At 41.1% G+C, this 19,535-nt stretch overlaps 1 protein-coding gene across 5 annotated transcripts in view; it reads left to right on the plus strand.

Moving 5' to 3' along the window:
• The first annotated feature begins 5,019 nt into the window (after positions 1–5,019).
• CNST (consortin, connexin sorting protein) overlaps positions 5,020–19,535 on the plus strand; it is an 85,359-nt gene continuing 70,843 nt past the window's right edge. Inside the window, exons 1-5 of one of the 5 annotated variants that reach the window (XM_085857430.1) lie at positions 5,020–5,212; positions 8,525–8,738; positions 9,039–9,568; positions 18,134–18,234; positions 18,544–18,574. In XM_085857430.1, coding sequence (XP_085713556.1) covers positions 9,220–9,568; positions 18,134–18,234; positions 18,544–18,574 — 481 coding nt within the window. In that variant the 5' untranslated portion in view covers positions 5,020–5,212; positions 8,525–8,738; positions 9,039–9,219. Of the gene's footprint in view, positions 5,213–5,468; positions 5,655–8,524; positions 9,569–18,133; positions 18,235–18,543; positions 18,575–19,535 lie in introns of those variants that run through there. The other 4 variants (XM_085857432.1, XM_085857434.1, XM_085857431.1 and 1 more) reach the window with 4 other exon arrangements.

A 19,535-nucleotide genomic window follows, 5' to 3' on the forward strand; every position in this document is an offset into this window, starting at 1 on the left:
AGGGCTAACTGAATGAATACTAATGAAATAACTGTCTCGGGACCGCTATATGTTGGGTGTCATTGCCTTGCGGGAGTGCCGGCTTCGCAGAACCGCAACAATATCTTTGTATTGAGGGCATTAAGGGATTTGTATGAGACAGAATCAAGAAAAGGACAGAAATTTATTGGAACAAATCGGGACACTGCAATTTAAATCAAGAGTATGAATGAACGAAAAAATACACGACACTTGCGACAAAACACGGAAAATGGAAACCGGAATTTCAAACCGACATCGTCATTGGAAGTACACATTTGCAGGGCATCGTAGATGGAATGAAAAACATCACGTGAGGACGACCGGTCAGATACGGCTAATGATGCTTGCATGAATATCGACCATTCGAGCGATGACAATGGTTGTGTAATGGTGGTCTGGAATCCAAACACTCGACATCAACACAGTCGAAAATTCAGCAGTAGAAACAGATCATTTGAGTTTTTCATGACAACATGCATGGCTGCACTTTGACTGCCAAGTTTACATCCAGATTTTCAGTCCCATATTCTCTGCTTTTGAATGTGTTGTTTCTTCCACGCAAAGAAGTGTAGAATATTTGGAGCAGTTTATCCTTCATATCATAGTAGGATGGAATAGGAACATCGCGGATGAGGTCATCAACTTCCTCAAGTTCTTCCCTTTTAGCTAGCCTTTGACGTCTCCAAAGTAGCGCTCTCCAACGATGGGGTTTCATTCATATGTCCGAGCAATAGGTCAATCTTCCTTGTATTCCTTGAGCTTGAGCACAGCCAGCCCTTTTCAAATGGGGGCAACATGGCGCTTTGAAACCATGTGACTGTGATCGGTCAATCGAGGCACTCCATGGAGAGATCAAAAGATGACCAGAACTCTTTATATACAGCACTGCCCCCTGACCCTCTCTCCACTCTCATCAGGCCTGCCTAGAGGTGTGCACACTGGTGTAGTGAGGAGGGCAGGGGCAGGGCGAACGGGGCAGCCACCCCGAGCGGCACTTATCGGGGGTGGCAAATTTGTTTTGTTGCATATATTGTTATAGTTTCGGCAGTGGAGGGATTTGCACCCGACTCTTGACAGCCAAATGTTGAAGATTCGGCGTCACTTAACAGCACCGCCGTCTCAGGGGTTATAAACGCCGGCTAGTTCGGCACAGGTCTCGGGTTACGCGCCTCAGATCACGATACCAACGTACACCTGGGCCGTACCAGCTGGGGATATAGACCCCGGCTACAGACTGGGTTTGTCAGACCGAGCAAAGTCTGCCGGTCCGTAGCCCATTTTGGTTTTATATACAAATCGAGCGGTTGTTCCTCAGCGCGGCAGGAATAAACCCAAGGCGGCAACTTTCATATGAATCAGCCAGATTTATTGGGGACACATCGGGGAAACACAACACGAGCAAAGCATTCACAACAATGTTATAACTAATTTATAACCCGCTCTTAACTAGGGAGCTACGGATACGGTTTCGAAGGGGGCCCTAGCGAAATAAACCTTAGGCCTGGCCACATGCAGACAACATGCAGGCAAGACACAGAGTACTTGGTAGTGCCTCATGGATGAGAGGAAACGTGTTGAAGGCACGAGTGCGGCTCGTGAGAAGCCGATGTCAACGGATTCGAGCGCCCAAGCTCGAGCATGCAGCGTGGCAAGATGGTGGCAATGGCCTTCTTTTCGTTGGCACCGCCCACGTACGCCGCCTGGCAAGATGGCGGCGACGCACTCGTTCTGTCGCACCGCTCACGCACGCATCCGCGGTGCATTCAGCCCCCGTAAGGTCGACGGCACAAGAGCAAAAGATATATGGTATGTTCCAGCTGGTTTCTCACAAGGTCCAGTATACAAATCCAGGCCTGGCCTGTTCACCAGACTGGGTCAAATCTGGGTGTTGGGCTCCACAGGCGAATCGATGGGATGGAAAGACGTGTCGAGCCGTGCATGGAGTAAGGACAGTCAGATCTATGGTGGGTTCCATGGCCGAGGAGGAACAGCCGGCCAAACCACTCTTCACAAAACAGATCGCCAACCGACAAAGCAGTTCCTCTCGAAGCAGATCGCCGACCGACACTGGGCAGTTCCTGTATGTATGAACTGTATGAACACCACTGTATGAACAATGGAGAGCCTGCTACACCTCCCGACATACATGTAACGTACGATTACCAAACAACCTGGCTAAACAAGCATTTAAGGGGGGATCTGGGCTAATCCTATATTTAATAACACATTAATGAAGGGCCATTTCCGCAACAATATCATCTATCACTGTCGACAATTCTGAGGACAATTTTCCCATGGCATGTGAAAGCGCAAGTGCAGAGAGGGGTTGAAGTGTGCAAATGGCCCTGCCCTCCATTTGCTGACCAATGGTTGTAGCCAACGATGTCGTAAAGAGAGGGGCGGATAAAAGTGAGTGTGCGGAATGCTAGGAACCTAAACTCAAAGACGAGGCAGCGAGGCGTTGGCATCTCATTCCAGTTCACCGTTCACGTCTCATTCCTGTGTTCCCATCTCATCAGAGGCGTACCTCGAGACGAGAGTATTTGGCATCCAGGGTGGTTCCTTCCTTTGGCACCCGCCCCGAGATTTATAATTTTGTAAATCAAGTACAAAGAAAACATATCATGTGTGCCAGTAAGATGTCACGCAGGTTACAGTGCTGTACCTGTGGTAAGAAAATTGGAAATAGGAAAATAGATATTAATTGGTGCAAATCGCTTCAATATACCTCCATGCCCTTCCTTCCATCCGTCCGTCAAATGTGAAGAAGAAGAACCCTTCGAGCGCGCCGTGTTTCATTCCATAATAGTTTGCTGTTGTTTAGTTTTTCTTGTGCTGTTGTTTATTGGTTCACGAGCACCAGCCAGAGTGACCACTATATTCGTTATGTCTGTGTGTCTGTGTGTCTGTTTGTATGTCTGTATGTCTGTCTGTCCAGAGCATAACTCCGTGGACTTTGATCTGATCTTGATGAAACTTGGTTATGTGTTCGATATCAATGTCTGGTTGCATTTTCTTGGATGAGGGCGTGGCTACGCCCATTGTGGGCGGAGCCACACCCAAAAAATAACCATTTTTAGGGGGTAGTCGGATTAAAAATCTATCTTCTCCCAGGGAATTGATTGAATGAAATGGTTTCTTCGGTATTTGAATAGCAAAATGAATTATCTAAAGCTTGTCGTCCGATTTTTCATTTTCGTCCCAAGGTCAAGGTCACAAGGTCAAAAACTTAGAAAATTGTGAATTTTGACAAATATAATACCACCGCCCAAACTTTGAGAGCTGGGATGACTATTTTTATGCATAATCTTGAGGTCATTCCCCATCTAAAGTCTTGAAACCATTTTGCTCCATCTCGAACACCTTGCCCGTGGCGCCCCCTTCGAGTTTGTTTTTAAGCTGATTTCATCAAAGTATGGATAATCCGAGGAGTGTGAAATCCCACATAGCCTATATGACGTTATATTGTTCCTGGAATGTTCCAGAGGAAGTTTTGCACCAAAGGTCATAATCCTTGACCTTTAACCTTCAAAGGCCACAAAGGTCAAATTTTCAAAGTTGTGGGAATCGAACCGGGTTTTCGACCTTCTTCGACGAACTAACTCCAATAAGCTATAGCATGTATCCTGTTTCCTTATTTTAATGTCCACAACATTGTTTTGTGACCTTTAAAGGTTATGCAAAGATCAAATTTCGAAAGTTGTTGAACGAAACCGGGTTTTCGACATTTTGCAGCAAATAACTTGTCACCCTACCACATCTTGTTGACCATTTTTTATAACTTGGTCAAAATTATCACATTGTCTCATCCTTGACTTCTGAAACAATCTACATCGTCAAATACCACTGGTGAACCATCGTCGTCTTCAGACTTGTTTGCATCAGGACAGTAAGGTCACCCCACCTGTGGGGAAGTATTTTTGGTAAGTGTCACAATGAAATTAACGTTATTGCTGAGTTACCGTCTTTATTATGTAGTAAATAATAATATTATAATGTTATTTGCAGCTAAAGCCATCGTTATATCATCGTGCTGGTATTTCAACTCTCCCAATGGCACCAACCCCCACGCCCCTTTTCGGCTATCACCCAGTGCGGACCACCATCCCCACACTCCCCTAAGTGTGCGAATGAGTCTCATTCCTGTGTTTGTGAGAAGAGTTTGCTTCACTGAGGCCTCGTAAAATATGAACCACACAGTCACAACAACAACAACAACACCAACCACACAGTCACAACAACAACTGAATGCTTAGTAGGCCGATGACGATTTTGAAAGGTGCAAAACGAAAGGTGTAACCGTTTACTTGCAAATGCGCTGTACTCGATTCGATTTGCAATACCGTTATTTAATTAGGCCTTTTGTTTAATTTAGCGCGTGAGTTACGAGGGGGCGGCAATTTGACATGAGGACCCAATACGCCACGTGGTGTGCACACACCTCTCAGGTCTTCATCCTGGGTTTGACTCAGGTATAACCGTCATCAAAGGCAGGGTTCTTCATCAATGTGCGTGCCGTCCCTCGGATGGTCGTTAAACCGGGCGTCACATCTGGTGGACGTTGAAGATCCCGCGGTATCTTTCGCCAAGGGGAGGCGAGCTATCGCCGGCACCGTGAACAAATTACAAATTCCATCTCCGACCCGTAGGGGGCACTGCATCAATTAAACATCCTCTCAAAAGAGACGACGCATTGCTGCCTTCTTCCCGAGTTGTCGTCGAATCATCGAACCCGGCCGAATACCTCCAAAGGCGAGTGCCCTGCCCTCCCGTGGACCCCCAATTGCTCATGGCGGTGCCCGATGGACATTCATTCCTCAGAATCGAAGTTATTAAGATTGTCGGACTTGGTCTTGTACTCGGAACCGTGACCGCCATGGCGGTATCTGACGTTGAACATGGAATTAATAGTCTCGAAACGCGCAAACGTGAAGGAGAAATTTCTCCTCATGGAAGTGATCGTTTTCCTGTGATCTCTGAGGTGATTATTTTTTCTCCTGACCGCTAGTGGGCGCATTCCCAGTCCGCGTCAGTAAGGAGAGTAAGAACGTGGCCGTGGGGGTCCGCCGGTACTTGTGTACATCCGGCTCTTCGCCACTGAAGACCATTCGGCTTTTGCTTGGGTTGTTATTCGGACTTTTGGATTCGAACACGACCCTCGGACTCGTGACGCGGGAAACAACCTACCCGGGTGAGTCCCACGACCGCTTCTCTATCCGTCGGTTTCTCGATGTCTGTGCGAACCTCCATTCCTGTGCCGCGCGTCATCTTTCCCTCCTTCATTACCTCTCCCCTCACGTCTTCACGTTTACATTCGCTCGAATTCTCGCCCGCTCGAGGCCCCGTGCCCGGGGAGCACGCGCGCAGCGTCATTCGGCACTCGGTGGGCGAGCGACGGGACGTTGAGGGAAGAGGGGACGGGACGGGGGAGGAGGAGGCGGCGGCGGCGGCGTTGCGCGCTGCAGGTTTTATTAAACGAAATGTGATCAGGGCTTCACGTAACGACTCCACATAATATGTATCTCCCGCTGGTGTTGTTGAAATAAATAAATAAACAAATAAATAAATAATTCCTGTAACTGGTGACGTCACCTCGAAGCGGTATACGTTGTTGGCCCTTTGTCCTTTTCGAGGTAGGTGAGATTACTTACTGTCAGAACTGAATGAATGTGTGAAGGTCCATTAGTCGTGCTCATACGCACTTATGAACCGTAAGTAATCATGTTAATATGACGTCAGCATGTTTTTCTTATATAAATAGTTTTCTTACAAATATGAATCCTGAGGTGTGTGTGTGTGTGTGTGTGTGTGTGTGTGTGTGTGTGTGTGTGTGTGTGTGTGTGTGTGTGTGTGTGTGTGTGTGTGTGTGTGTGTGTGTGTGTGTGTGTGTGTGTGTGTTTTAAACTTTTTTCTGTTGTTGACTGTTACTGCTACCTGCACACGTGGGTGGGTTTCAGGAGATGGAATGGAGACCTACCAGGTCGTCAAGTATCCACCTTCACATGTGCGTGCATATGAGCCTTTCCACAGTAATGGGTAACCATTGTGTTACATACATAGTCCACATTAAGTGTGTCCAGTTTATCTTGCAAATGAGAGGAAATAAAAGACTGACCCTCCACTACTGGAATCCAGCAGTAAGAAGATAACCTCACCCAGCACAATTTATTGATGGGGTGTTCTGTCTTCATTAACAGAAATGTAACAAATGTTACATTGACATTCAAGTTGTTGGCGTTACCACAGTAGTTATTTTTTTCGAATCAACTGAATATTAATTTTAGGTTGTGGTCAAGAAATGCTATTCTTATGTATATGTATGTATGTATATATATATATATATATATATAGATATATATATATATATATATATATATATATATATATATAGATATATATATATATATATATATATATATATATATATATAGATATATATATATATATACAGCGTAGGCTCTCGTATAAATGATTATTAAACGACCTCTGACTGGCTCAAAGCCTTCTGTAACAAACGTGACTTTTGGACCGCAATCAGAAAGCCAGATTTTTGTACAGCTTTTACGGCGATATGGACTTACCACTAATGTTATCCTTTGTTATACATTTGTCATTTAGGTTAAGTTATGTTATCACAAAAATAACAAGACCGTATTTTTAAAGGTTGTGCAGCTTGAGCATTTTGTTTCTTTTATGACTAATTGACCGATAGCATAATGTTTTTAACTCTGTTTTCAACCCCCCCAGCATTCACATTAAAGTATATTTTTGCCAAATTCAGGGTGTTGGGAGAGCATAAGTAAAGTCTTTTTACACATATAATCTTAACCAGTCTCGGAAGTTCATATAAAACTCTTGCTAAATCTATTTAGTTTTTAATATAACACTTAAGACAAAGATTTATTCCCATCACAGTGAATAAAATTTTATCTGCACGCTTTAATTTTAGGACAATAGCGGTTTTGCTATAAATAGTATATATCTACATTTATATACACCAAAAACATGTTAGTGGTATTCTATGGATACTTTAGGAATGCTGTGATAGCTCCTGAAGTTAAGACCCTTAAATGTAACATATTACTGTGGAACAGCCCATATTTGGATGCTAAAGATGGCCTCATCCAACTGTTGGTGCTGAAAATTTCCTTACCCTCTTGGGGGTGTTGGAGTTTACCTGCCGGAACCAGTGTTTGGTTTACACAGCCTTACATAGTTCTCGGCAGAACTAAACATGAAGAATCCTTGAAGCGGCTGATCACTGCTCACGAGAGCCAGCGAAATCTTTCGAACAATATCTGTGTATTTACAAGAAATGTTGTTCTAAAGGAACTTCTGTGATATATATATATATATATATATATATATATATATATATATATATATATATATATATATATATATATATATATATATATATATTTTTTTCAATCAACATCATTCGTAAAGGAACCGATCAAATTCGATAAAGCATTACTTGCGAATGTTTGTGAGTGAATTGCGATTCACTTACCTTGGCAGTGATATTCATGTGTCTGCTGGCTGCGAGTCAGAGGTCAATAGACGTCTGGGTCGGGCCTGGGGAGTCATGGATTCACTGGATCATGGGGTGTGGCGCTGCCGGTACCTGTGCGGGAGGACGAAAGTCCGAGTCTTCAGGTCCTTGGTACTTCCAGTCTTGCTCTATGGATGCGAGACTTGGACTCTGACCAAGGATCTGAGACGGAGACTTAATTCCTTTGGTACCAGGTCTCTTCGGAGAATCCTTTGCTATCGCTGGTCGGATTTTGTGTCCAACGAGCGGTTGCTGAGAGAGACTCTGATGAGATTTGTTACCTGCATAGTCCGTGAGCGTCAGTTGCGGCTGTATGGACACGTGGCTCGTTTTCCTGACGCTGATCCTGCTCACCAGATTCTCTCAGCGAGGGAGTCTCATGAGTGGAGGAGGCCAGTGGGCCGACCACGTGCCTCGTGGTTGCAGCAGGTTGACCATCATCTCAAGGAGATGGGGATGAGCCTGGCATCTGCCTGGGGGATGGCCAGACGGAGGCCCCTGGAGTACCGGCGGAAAGTGGACGCAGCGACTCGCTGTTCTGGCACATGCTCCCATACCTGACCTGACCTTGCGAATGTGGAAATATTTTATTTACCATGGCAAATTCCATTATCACTTTGATAATAAATATATTTTGAAAATAATACTTTTCTTGATGAAACAAAAGTATATCCACAAGCTTGTGAATTATATTATTTAACAACTGTGTTGTGATGGACAAACATAGAAACACCGCTCCATTCATTATAGCAAGGATTATGCGAATGTTGGAAAATGTTCATGACCTCTCAGCATGTTTCTGTTACAAAAGGCTTACTTTCTCTCTCTTTCTTGATATATACATACAAAGGCACAAATTGCTGATGTCCAAGTACTGTTCGGCATGTTGTCTTTATGTGTAACAACCAAAAATGTTTCTCAACTCTATTTGTCCATTGTTCTTTGCAGGGACTCTCCACAGTATTTACAAATTGGTGCGATTTGGGGGAAGTGGATTGCATTTGAAATGAAATGGTCCTGAGATGAAGACACACAGAAGGAGATGTATTTATATTTTTTCACTTTCAAGACAGATCTTCATCACCAGATTTTAGGATGTGAAGCACGACCGGCGATTCGCGAAGTTACAAGTTGCTGGACCCTCTATTCCAACTATCTCGAAGTATTTTTTTTATCAACTTGAAGTAGAGCTTTACATTAGGAAATTTTAAGGCATTTGAGATGTATACAATCCATGTTTTCATCAGATATCAATTTCAAGCAGCCTTTACAATCATCCTTGATGTGCAGCACAGATAATTAAACTGATTAGTTAATTTTGTTTTCAAGATTTCAATTTAAGAGGTTATGAACACCTCTTTGGTTGCATAACCAAAATACTTGCAAATATCAATGCAACCAGTGTGACTCTTCTGCATGTTAAAGTTGCTCTGACCTTTCCTCTTTCACTCGTTTGTTTAAGCATCGATATTGAATACCAGTATGCAGCAAGACTGCCAAATACAACTCTTTCAAGTAGACAAAAAGAAAATCCTCACAGCATTATTGCTGTCTGTGCAGTTTGTGGCGAGATGCTACTTTACAACTCTTGGCTGAAACACTGTGGCCCAAACCTCTCCACAATATAAGCTGTTTGTTCCACCATGGACTCTGGCATGCTGGGTGACAGGCAAATGAGACGAAACACTTCACAGTGGCGTGGTGAACCAGTGCCTCCCAAATCGGACCATTGTGAGATGGATGTTAACAAGAACAAGGACCCAGCTGGAGAAAGCACTGCAGTGAAGAGTTCCACTCTGGATTGTCATCACGATCAGCTGAACAACAATGTTGATTCCATTGTTGCAACTGAAGGTTGTCCAGGCAAGAGGAGAACCGGAGATTGTGAGAGGGTCACCAATAAATCTGCCACTCCTGAGAACAGAGGAGAATTGAAGAGGCAGAATGGAAATGCAGTGAAGAGCAGAGACTCTACAAAAGCACTGTCTGCAGGTGTGTGTGATGTTGATGTTGTTTGCAGTATTTTTCTGACAAAGGTTTTTTTTTTTTCCGATAAATGTTCTCCGTTGGCTGTCTACATTTACACGTTGACTGGTACAATGTCGATGTTTCAATACTCTTCATTCTTATTGGATGCGTTGACCAATTGATTTGATTACATTGTAATATTGTTGGAGTTATGAAAACCCTATCACATGCAGTTTCTTGATAGACCACTTGCCAATGTTGTTATTTATGATATGCAAATGTTCACTTGCATTTTTGTTCTCATAAACTGCCTAACAGTCTTGCTTGCAAGTCACATTTGTGCACTGAGTGTGTGTGTGTGTGTGTGTGTGTGTGTGTGTGTGTGTGTGTGTGTGTGTGTGTGTGTGTGTGTGTGTGTGTGTGTGTGTGTGTGTGTGAGTGATTGTTATCTCTATAATTTGGGTTTCAGAAGGTGGAATGGAGTCCTTTCAGGACTCAGAGTATCCACCTTCATTTCAGTGAAGGATTGTGATTCATGGGCTAACTTTTGAAGTTGTGTTGTTCTCAGAGTTTTGTTCCGAAGGCTCTTTTCAGGATCGGCACTGAGCCCTGGACAGCCTCCAACTGTAGTTCGTTTATGGTAATGTTCCTAGGGATGGTTTGTAGGATCTTTGTGAGGTTCTTCTTTATCTTTCCTGTTGCTCCAATTATCACTGGCACAATTTTGGTGCTCTACAGCTTCCACGGTTCTCTGCCACGGTTCTGTAGCCCAAGGCCACAACAAAAGCGGAACAACTTTCAGTGCCAATTGAGCGTCTGTGCATTTGCTACATGATCTGACCCTTTCTTCTATGTCCATGTCTAGCCCTGGCCACCAAACAAACGACCTCGCTGAGGCTTTCATTCGACATACTCCTGGTTGACTTTCGTGGAGTTCACCGAGTATGTTGCAATCTCGCTGCCGCGACTGGAGGTATCTCTACCTTTGGACCAAATATCTGGCTCAATGGCTTGTGATCCAAGACCAATTTGAACTTTCAGCCATACAAATACAAATGAAACTTCTTCAATCCATACACTATTGCTAATCCCTCTTTTTCAATTGGTGCATAATTTTTATCTGCTGCACTTAGGGTACACGACGCATAGTCGATCGGGCGTTTGGTCTCATCTGCGAATGTATTGTTGAGACAAGCCCCTAACGCCTTAGGGCTAGCATCTACACTTAACACGAGCGGTTTCGTAGGATCGTAATGTACTGAGACTTTTTCTCCCATGAAAACGGTTTTTGCTTACTCGAACGCTTTTTCACATTGCTGAGACCACATCCACTTTGTGGAATGGCTCAATAGATCATAGAGGGGTGTCAGGTTTGAGGACAAATTGGGAATGAATTTTCCATCATAGTTTACCATCCCCAACAGAGATTTTAATTCAGACACATTTGTAGGTTTCTCTGCTTTTTTAATTGCCTCCACCATGTTTTCTAATGGGCGAATCCCCTCGGCATTCATAACCATGACCAAGATATTCAAGTCGTGCCTTAAAAAATTGACATTTTACACCATTTAGTCACACATTATGCTTCTTCAATGTTTGTAACACCTTTTTCAACACCTTCACATGCTGATCTACAGTTTCAGTGGCGATTATTATGTCATCCATACAGCAATGGACATTTTCTATTCCCAACAGAATTTTGTCCATGGTTGCTTGAAACTGAGACGGTGCTGTTTTTACACCAAAACTGAGCCTTTTTAGAGCTAGAAGACCTTTCTGTGTGTTTAGCACTGGCATTGGTAGTGTAGAGGAATCTTCATCAAGGAATAATTTATAGAATGCTCCCATTAAATCAAGCTTGGAAAAATACTTTTGGCTGTGTGCCATTCTGTGTTACGTTGGCCAACAAATCCTGAGTATTTTGGTAGTTTGTAATTATCATCCTCAATTGCCTCATTTAGGGCTTTATTGTCACCACAGACTCTAACTGATTGATTCGGTTTGGGAACATGTACTGCTGGTGAAGCCCAATCACTGACTGCTACTGGTGGCAGTGTTTCTGCTTTTCTCAGTCCATCATAGTCTTTGCCTACTTTGTCTGCCATTGAGTATGGAATTAGCCTTGCCTTCTGGAATACTGGTTTAGCATTTGGCTTTAATTTGGGTGTTGCTGTGTACCCTTTTATCCCTACACTGGTCATAGAGAATAGTACTTTGTACTGATCTAGCAACCTATTGAACTCTGGGGTGTAATCTTTTGATTCTAGGACCTTGGTTTTGGAGATTTCTGACAGATTGAGGGGAATCTTCACACAACTATTCCCCATGCCTTGGGGATGCTCGGGTGATGAAGAATAATTTATGTCATGGGGTTCCGTGGCCATATGGATTGATGAAAAATATTAAATAATGTTTTCTCTGGAACCGCTTATCCTATTCAAGCAAAATTTACAAGATATTATGTAACACCATTGCTGCATACAGCTTGGAAATTGTGACATCATAGGTCACGTGGTGTGGCAGCCATTTGAATAGAAAAATGAACCTTATCTGATTGAAACGAAACTTCACACACGTGATCCCTTACCAAATCTTGTGCAGATTCAAATTTTTCAATGCCATATGTCACATGACTTGGCAGTCATGTTAGTTTGAAAACCGAAAATTAAAAATCGTTTTTCTCCAAAACCGCTTAATGGATCGATGTGAAACATGTTCTATTACATGGAGCAAGGGCAGTGGATTACAAATGCAAAGTTTCGCAACGATCGCGACAGCAGTTTCCAAAATATAATTTTTTAATATTTTCCTTAAAACCAATGTGGCTACCACATCATGTGACTGATGAGGTCATTGTTAAATAAAATATTTGCAGCAAGAGTAGTGGATCATAGCTGCCAAGTCGTGCATTGAAAGTCTAAGCGGTTTCAGAGAAATACATTTTAAAAATATGATCGACTTGGCATGAGGATTATTGTTTGAAAATTTCAACACCATCGGTCACATGGTCTCGCAGCCATGTTGGACAAAAAACCCTATCCGATCAACGCGAAACTCCAAAGACGTGATTGGCCACCCATTCTGAATTTCACAAGATACATAAGACATTGTGGGTCAGGTGTCCGATCGAAGCGGGTTGTATTGAAGCACGGCAGCATGTTTTTTTTTTTTTGGGGGGGGGGGGGGTTCACCAGAGAAATTTCACAATTTTCACTATAGATGCGACAACTCATGTAGAATGTGTTTGAGATAATTATCACGTCATCGGTGTGGCAGCCATTTTGGGGAAAAAGGAAAAACTTTGGACATCTATCTCTGAAACCGTCTATGGAAAAAATTGAAACTTGTCACATATGAAGTCCCCATGAGAAACGTGTGATTTTTTTTTATTTTTTTTTTTAATATGTGGCTTCATTATGACATCATATTGCATGTGTCAAACGCTTTGTCCGATTAGTGCGAAAAATTTTGAGGGTCATCTAGGGCTAAATTGTATGGAGGGGGGGGGGAGGGAGTTGATGACGTCATCGGGAATGTGGTTCAGCAGCCTTGTTCTTTTGAACGTAAAACCTTAAAAAATGTTCTCCGAAATAGCTGAACAGATCGAGGCGAAACTTTACAGGTATGATCGCCTATCAATGAGGAACAAAAAGTTATCCAACTATGACGTCATAGATCACATGGTTTGTAAGCCATATCAGATTTACCCTCAAACCTTAAAAAAACCCTCTCCAGACTGGCTTGACAGATCGAGGGGAAACTTCACCCACATGTTCCCCAATATTTGGGGATACCAGGGTGTTCACAAAAAATTAAAAGGTCACATTGTCTGGCAGCAATATTGGATTGCATAAAAATCTTAGAAAAAATATTTCACTTGAAGTGCTTGATCAATCGACATGAAACGTCACAATTATGATCTTGCAGTGATGAGGAATATATATTTTAAATTTCAACCTGATTAGATGCATTATCTGGCAGCCAAAATTATTCAATTTCTTGAATGTGGGTTCAGGTTTTATGTCATTGTGGCTTTGTTATGTCATAATTGCATATGTCGAACGCTTTATCCGATCAGTATGAAAAATTTTGAGGGTCATCAAGGGTTAAATTGTATGGAGGGTGTGGGGGGAATTGATGATGTCATCGGTCACGTGGTTCGGCAGCCATTTTGTTTTTAACGTAAAACCTTTAAAAATCTTCTCCAAAACGGCTGAACAGATCGAGGCGAAACTTCACAGGCATGATAGCCTATCCATGAGGAACAAAACGTTCTCCACCTGTGGCATCATAGGTCACATGGTTTAGCAGCTATGATTTTTTTTTTTTTGAAGAGTAAACATTTTAAAATCTTCTTCTCCAGAACAGCTTGACACATTGAGGGGAAACTTCACTTACATGTTCCCTAAGCCTTGCAGATACCAGGGTGTTCACGAATAATTAATAGGTCACATGATGGTCTGGCAGCCATATTGGTTTGAACAGAAATCTTTAAAAAACATTTTTCTTGAACCGCTTCATCAATCGATGTGAAACGTCACAGTTATGATGTAGCAGTCATGTGGAATATATGAATTAAATTTCAACCTGATCGAAAATTATTCACTGTTCGAGTTGAATCTCACCCGGATGTTTGAGTTGATGTAACCCGGAAACAGTATGGATATGGCGGTTGACTCCCGGGTGTGACATCACAGCTAATCTGAGGAAGAAGAAGATTTCGACCTTTAATCGCAAATTTCCCTGCTTTATAAATCGTAAAAAAGCCACATCATATCTGTTTTGTCAGGTGTCAAGGGATAGATTAATGTTGAGGTGGTCTGAATGTTTGGTTTCCACCACCCCCCCCTTTTTTATATATATTTTTTGCAAACAATATCGAGGCTCATTATAAGAGCTAATGCACAGAATGTATAACAAAGGGAGCAGGTGACAAGAGGGGTGGGAGAGGGAAGCACAAAACAGTGGGGAACAGAGACATTGGGAGATCTGTGGAAGAGAGAGGGATGGGGCGGGGTACACGGGGTAAACAAGATGGATGCCACATGGACTTTCAGGAAGGATATTGGCCCGGTTGCATAAAAGTCCCACATCCTTCAGAAAAGATTCCCCTTAAAGGACACTATGATTCCTTCGCAAAGGATTTCCTTGAGGGCTGTTTCATAAACAACCCTTAGGAAACCTCAAGTAAGGATTTCCTCAAGTAAGGATATGAGGAAATCCTTTGGGTTGCCTCGCATAGCAACGGCTCCGATTACATTAGAGATAAGAAGAGGTCTTCAAAAGCAGGATGGCGTTGAAGCGATCTACAAACTGGCTTCAGGAAGAGACAGAAGCACTATTGGAGGCTTTTCTCAAGCACAAGAGAGACGATGCATTGTATAGTTGCATGACGTGTGTTGAACTACTTTTCTGTTTAATTACAACACTATAACTAAAAAAATGGTGCATAATTGTTGAGAATCCCTTGATTTTCGTTAAGACCTGGGTCCGCAGGATAAACCGAGACTCCCTCAAGTCTAGTGAGGCTACACAACTCCATGACGCAGGATTGACAAGTTGTGGACTGAGTAATACTCCATGTTCAACATATTTATGTGTATGCAGTTGACCCTTTTTTGCTGGGGTCACTGTTGGTATAATTACCTCTGCCACCGAAGGTAAAAGAGGTTATGTTTTCACCCCTTTCTGTTTATTTGTTTGTGTGCAGGATATCTCAAAAAGTTGTGCATGGATCCAGATGAAATTTTGTGGACAGGTTGGGTGTGTGACAAGGATGAACTGATCTGATTTTGATGAAGATACGGATCCGGCTACTAGAATTTTAAAAATTGATTCTTCACCATTGAGAGATCGGGCTAAACTAACATATTGTACAATATCTCAAAAAGATGTGGACCGGTTGCATGTGTGGCGAGGACGAATTGATTCAATTTTGGTGAAGATCCGAACCCGGATCTGGATACGATAATTATTTAATTTCCAAAGTCATTCTTCACCATTGAGAGATGGGGCAAAAAAACGATATAGTACTTTACAGCAAGCTATTTAAAAAATGTAATGGGTCCGATATGTTCTCGTGGATCAGGCTTTACATGGCAGAGGTATGCGCTCTACCGAGTGCCATTCTCATTGGAATTTGTATCTAAATAACCTGAACACGAAGTCATAACTGTTTGCACCATGAAAGCACCACAACATGAGCAGCATGGACTTATAACTATTGTTCAGGTGCACCTGCAGTTCCTGCACCACAACACACCATTACATTGGCCCATATTATCACATGTTAAATACTGTGGGATTGTCAGTTCGATAGAGTTTATAAGTAAACTATTAAAAACATGTGTAAATGACTCCTGTGGAATCAAAGATCCTTAGTATAATTGTAGTTATTCCTTAGTCCATGTTTTAGATAAGGGTAATGTCATCATGGACATCAAGCGGGTTGAGGCGGTGTCTGAAAATATGTTTGCGACGTCGTGTGCAGTGATTGTCATTCTCTTCGTGACCAACTTCCATGAAGAGCATCATTTGGAAAATCAAAGGTTAGCGTTTAAGGATGGGGTAGTGCTCCCTTGAGTTTAAGCAAAAACTTAAGGAATATTTGAATATGCAACAATCCTCAAATTAAGGTTGTCCTTAAGAGCAAACTTGAGGAAATATTGAAGTCCTCAATCTTTCCTGAAGAATGCTTTATGCAACCAGGCCATTATCATCAAGTATTGCTCATCCTAGTTGGACAGTTTTTTTTGGCGTCTTCCAGTCCTGAGTTCGTCAATGAGAGATGATGCTTCTCTGTACTTGTTGATTGTGCTTTGGATGTTTTTCCTTGAAACATTCTTTTTGGATGATTCTCAATACCTTGAAAATGAGTGATGTGAGCTATTTCTCGCAATGTTTTTCCTTATTTATGCAGAAACACAATTCTATGGTGATCTTGTACTGAAGTTTCAGCCATTTTGTTTTAAACGAACATTTCATCCTGCCCAGGCAAAAAGTATAGTAATTTTTTCTGGAGTAATTCTTTGCATACTACTGTAGTTGGATCTGTTACCAACTATAGTATATGAGAGTACAACTCTCATAAACTATAGTTTTAACTGTAGCATTTTTGCCTGGGGATAGATCTGTATTCTGTAGTATGAGAAGTGGGCTTTTAGCTTTATGGATGTGTGAAGAGCAAACATCTGATGTTAATAATGAGAAATACCTTCCAATGAGTCATAAATTAGATTTCATTGGTAAATGTGATAGCTTAGCTACTACAACACCTCATATATATATATATATATATATATATATATATATATATATATATATATATATATATATATATATATATATATATATATATATATATATAGCTGCTCATGTATACTTTATTTTGGGTTGTGATCAGAGGTGTCGCTAGCTTCCAAATATATTTTGGGATCTGGGCCCCCTCAAATGTCAGATCCCCAACCTCCAATAAAAAACATTTAGCACAGTGGCTTGTGTAGAAAAATAGCCTAATCTTTACTGTAATAATAACATACAACAGTTACATTTCTTAAAGGATGTTTCAGGTGTTAAAATTGACGGACTTTTTTGTATTTTCAATGAGATGTACTTCAACCTTTATGAATTCAAACAATGAATTGAGTACAAAGGTCAAAATTTATCCATTTACAAACTGTTCTTGATTCTGTAAAAGCACAAACTTACATTTTATATTGACTATTAAACATTTCAAGTATATTGACAAACATATTGACATATAGTCACATTTTTATTTATTTATTAATTAACTCTCACCACCGACAGTTTTAGAAAAGCTATATTTGTAAACGGTCTACCTTTATTTATTTTCGGAGGTGTCAGTGTATACCGTCTGTTGTGCATTTTTGCAAAGTGGTCATCCTCCGACATAGATTCCAGTGCATTTTTTTTTCAATCGAAAGCATTGCAAGGTGCTGTGGACTGTTTTCTCCCATTGTGCTTCTCAGCCAGGTGTCTAGAAGTATTAAGATGTGAAATGATCTTTCACAACTGCAGCTACGCTCTTTGTTTTACAAAGAATTACTTGCACCATGTTTTATACGGTTGGAAACATGAGAGGGTCTAAGCACTGGTATGCCTCTTTCATGTTGAGATTTTCACCCTTTTCTTGTTTACGAGCCAAGTAATTTGGCCTATCGTAGCCAAGGGGTTAAAATAGATTCAAGGCACACAAAAAACATTTGGGGCACGTGTTCCATGGGCCAGTGCCCAGCGACAACCCTGGTTGTGATTGTAAGATTTTGAAGATTCTGATCAATGTAAATTAAAGATTGGGTGAGAAGAAAACAAAGGTCGTCATTTAGCAAACTAAGTTATATTAAGAACAATCAATGATATAAAGAGTAGAAAACACGAATGGTGACTTCGAGTAAATTGTTGACGCTCATAACATCCACATATTGTAACTTGTGAATGTGTTGAAGACTTTTTAACTGCAATGTAGGTTCATGAATAAAAATGTTGTCGTTTTTTTAATGCCTCCAATGCCATGATTTAATCACATAACTGCAGGGTTGTAATTTAATTTGTTTTTAACTGTCATTTTAGCGATTGCAGAACAGCAGACGCAGCTTCAAGAGTCTTTAGCGATGTTGGATGAGATTGTGAAATCGGGAGATTTTCTTTCATTGCCACGCTGCTTGCATCAGGTGTGTCCTGAGACTGGCACTTTCAGCATGAGTGAATGCGCCTAATTATGTCGCTGGATGTCAGAACCACAAAGTAATTCTTAAACACTCTCATTGCTTTGCAGTGTAAAATCGTTTCATTGTTAATTATTCCAATGAATATGGCAAGGTTTGTGGATTCTTCAACTTTGTGCTTATTGATACCCACTGCCTCTTTCCAAGAATGCGATGGCAGCGATGATACTTATTCTTTAAATGATTGAGCAGTATAATTTTAAGTTACATGAAATTGTGTGAAGATATTTGCTTTTGATTATTTTGTGTTTTCAGATTGTGGAGATTTATACTCACGAAAAACAATGTATCCTTTGTGAAGTACTGCTTAAAATTTGGGAAACTTCAAAAAAAGCTTGAAATATTTCCCTCTGAGAAATATTTGTTTTTGTTTTAATCCCCTCCTATTGAGCTGGCGTTCTTCTCGATAGAGAGAAATTTAGCATACAAGTTGAACATCTTGCACATGGATTGCAGACCACCTGACCTAGTTGTTACCTGCACACATGTGAAAAGCGGGGTTAAGCAATTGGTTCATGTCTGTCCGTCTGCCTGTCCTATCAGTTTATGATAGTCTATTTATGATCGAGGAACAACTTATTTGAATTGAATATTATATTTTGAACACTAAATGGGACATGAATCGTAACACAAATTTACCATTTTACCGTACTTTGTCTTTAAATTTGTCCTGATCGCGCAAATGCAGAGAGGAGTAAGATTATTTTTTTATACTATTTGTGCCAGCCTGGCAGTCAAACAAAATTAAAAATCGTTCCAAACAGGAAAGTTATTGTTTTTAAGGATGTGAGAAAGGACAGAAACAACAGACATGAAGAACGAACCTAATGTGTTGGATAGGTTGATGTAATAGATACTGGGTAAAACGGCAGTAAAACCCGGAATGAATATATGTACACTCCTTTAAACCTCTTTAAACATTTATTTAAATTGAATTACATACTTGAATACTGTAGCACACAAATGACCCTCATAATATTTCATAGAACCATGATATATATATATATATATATATATATATATATATATATATATATATATATATATATATATATATATATATATATATATATATATATATATATATATAGCGTGAGAGGGTCAGGGTGAAGAAGATGCCGATTGATGCTGCATTCACTGGTAATCAATAAGGCCTCCATCTCCTAAACTGACTCAATGTCATCGTATTAGTGTACAACGGTGATATTAAAACAATTAATTTGTGTACATAATCATGGCTGATGGAA

This window comes from Eptatretus burgeri, chromosome 15 (assembly GCF_056783735.1).
Source record: "Eptatretus burgeri isolate ZD-2024b chromosome 15, Ebu_testis_v1, whole genome shotgun sequence".
Classification (NCBI taxonomy): domain Eukaryota; kingdom Metazoa; phylum Chordata; class Myxini; order Myxiniformes; family Myxinidae; genus Eptatretus; species Eptatretus burgeri.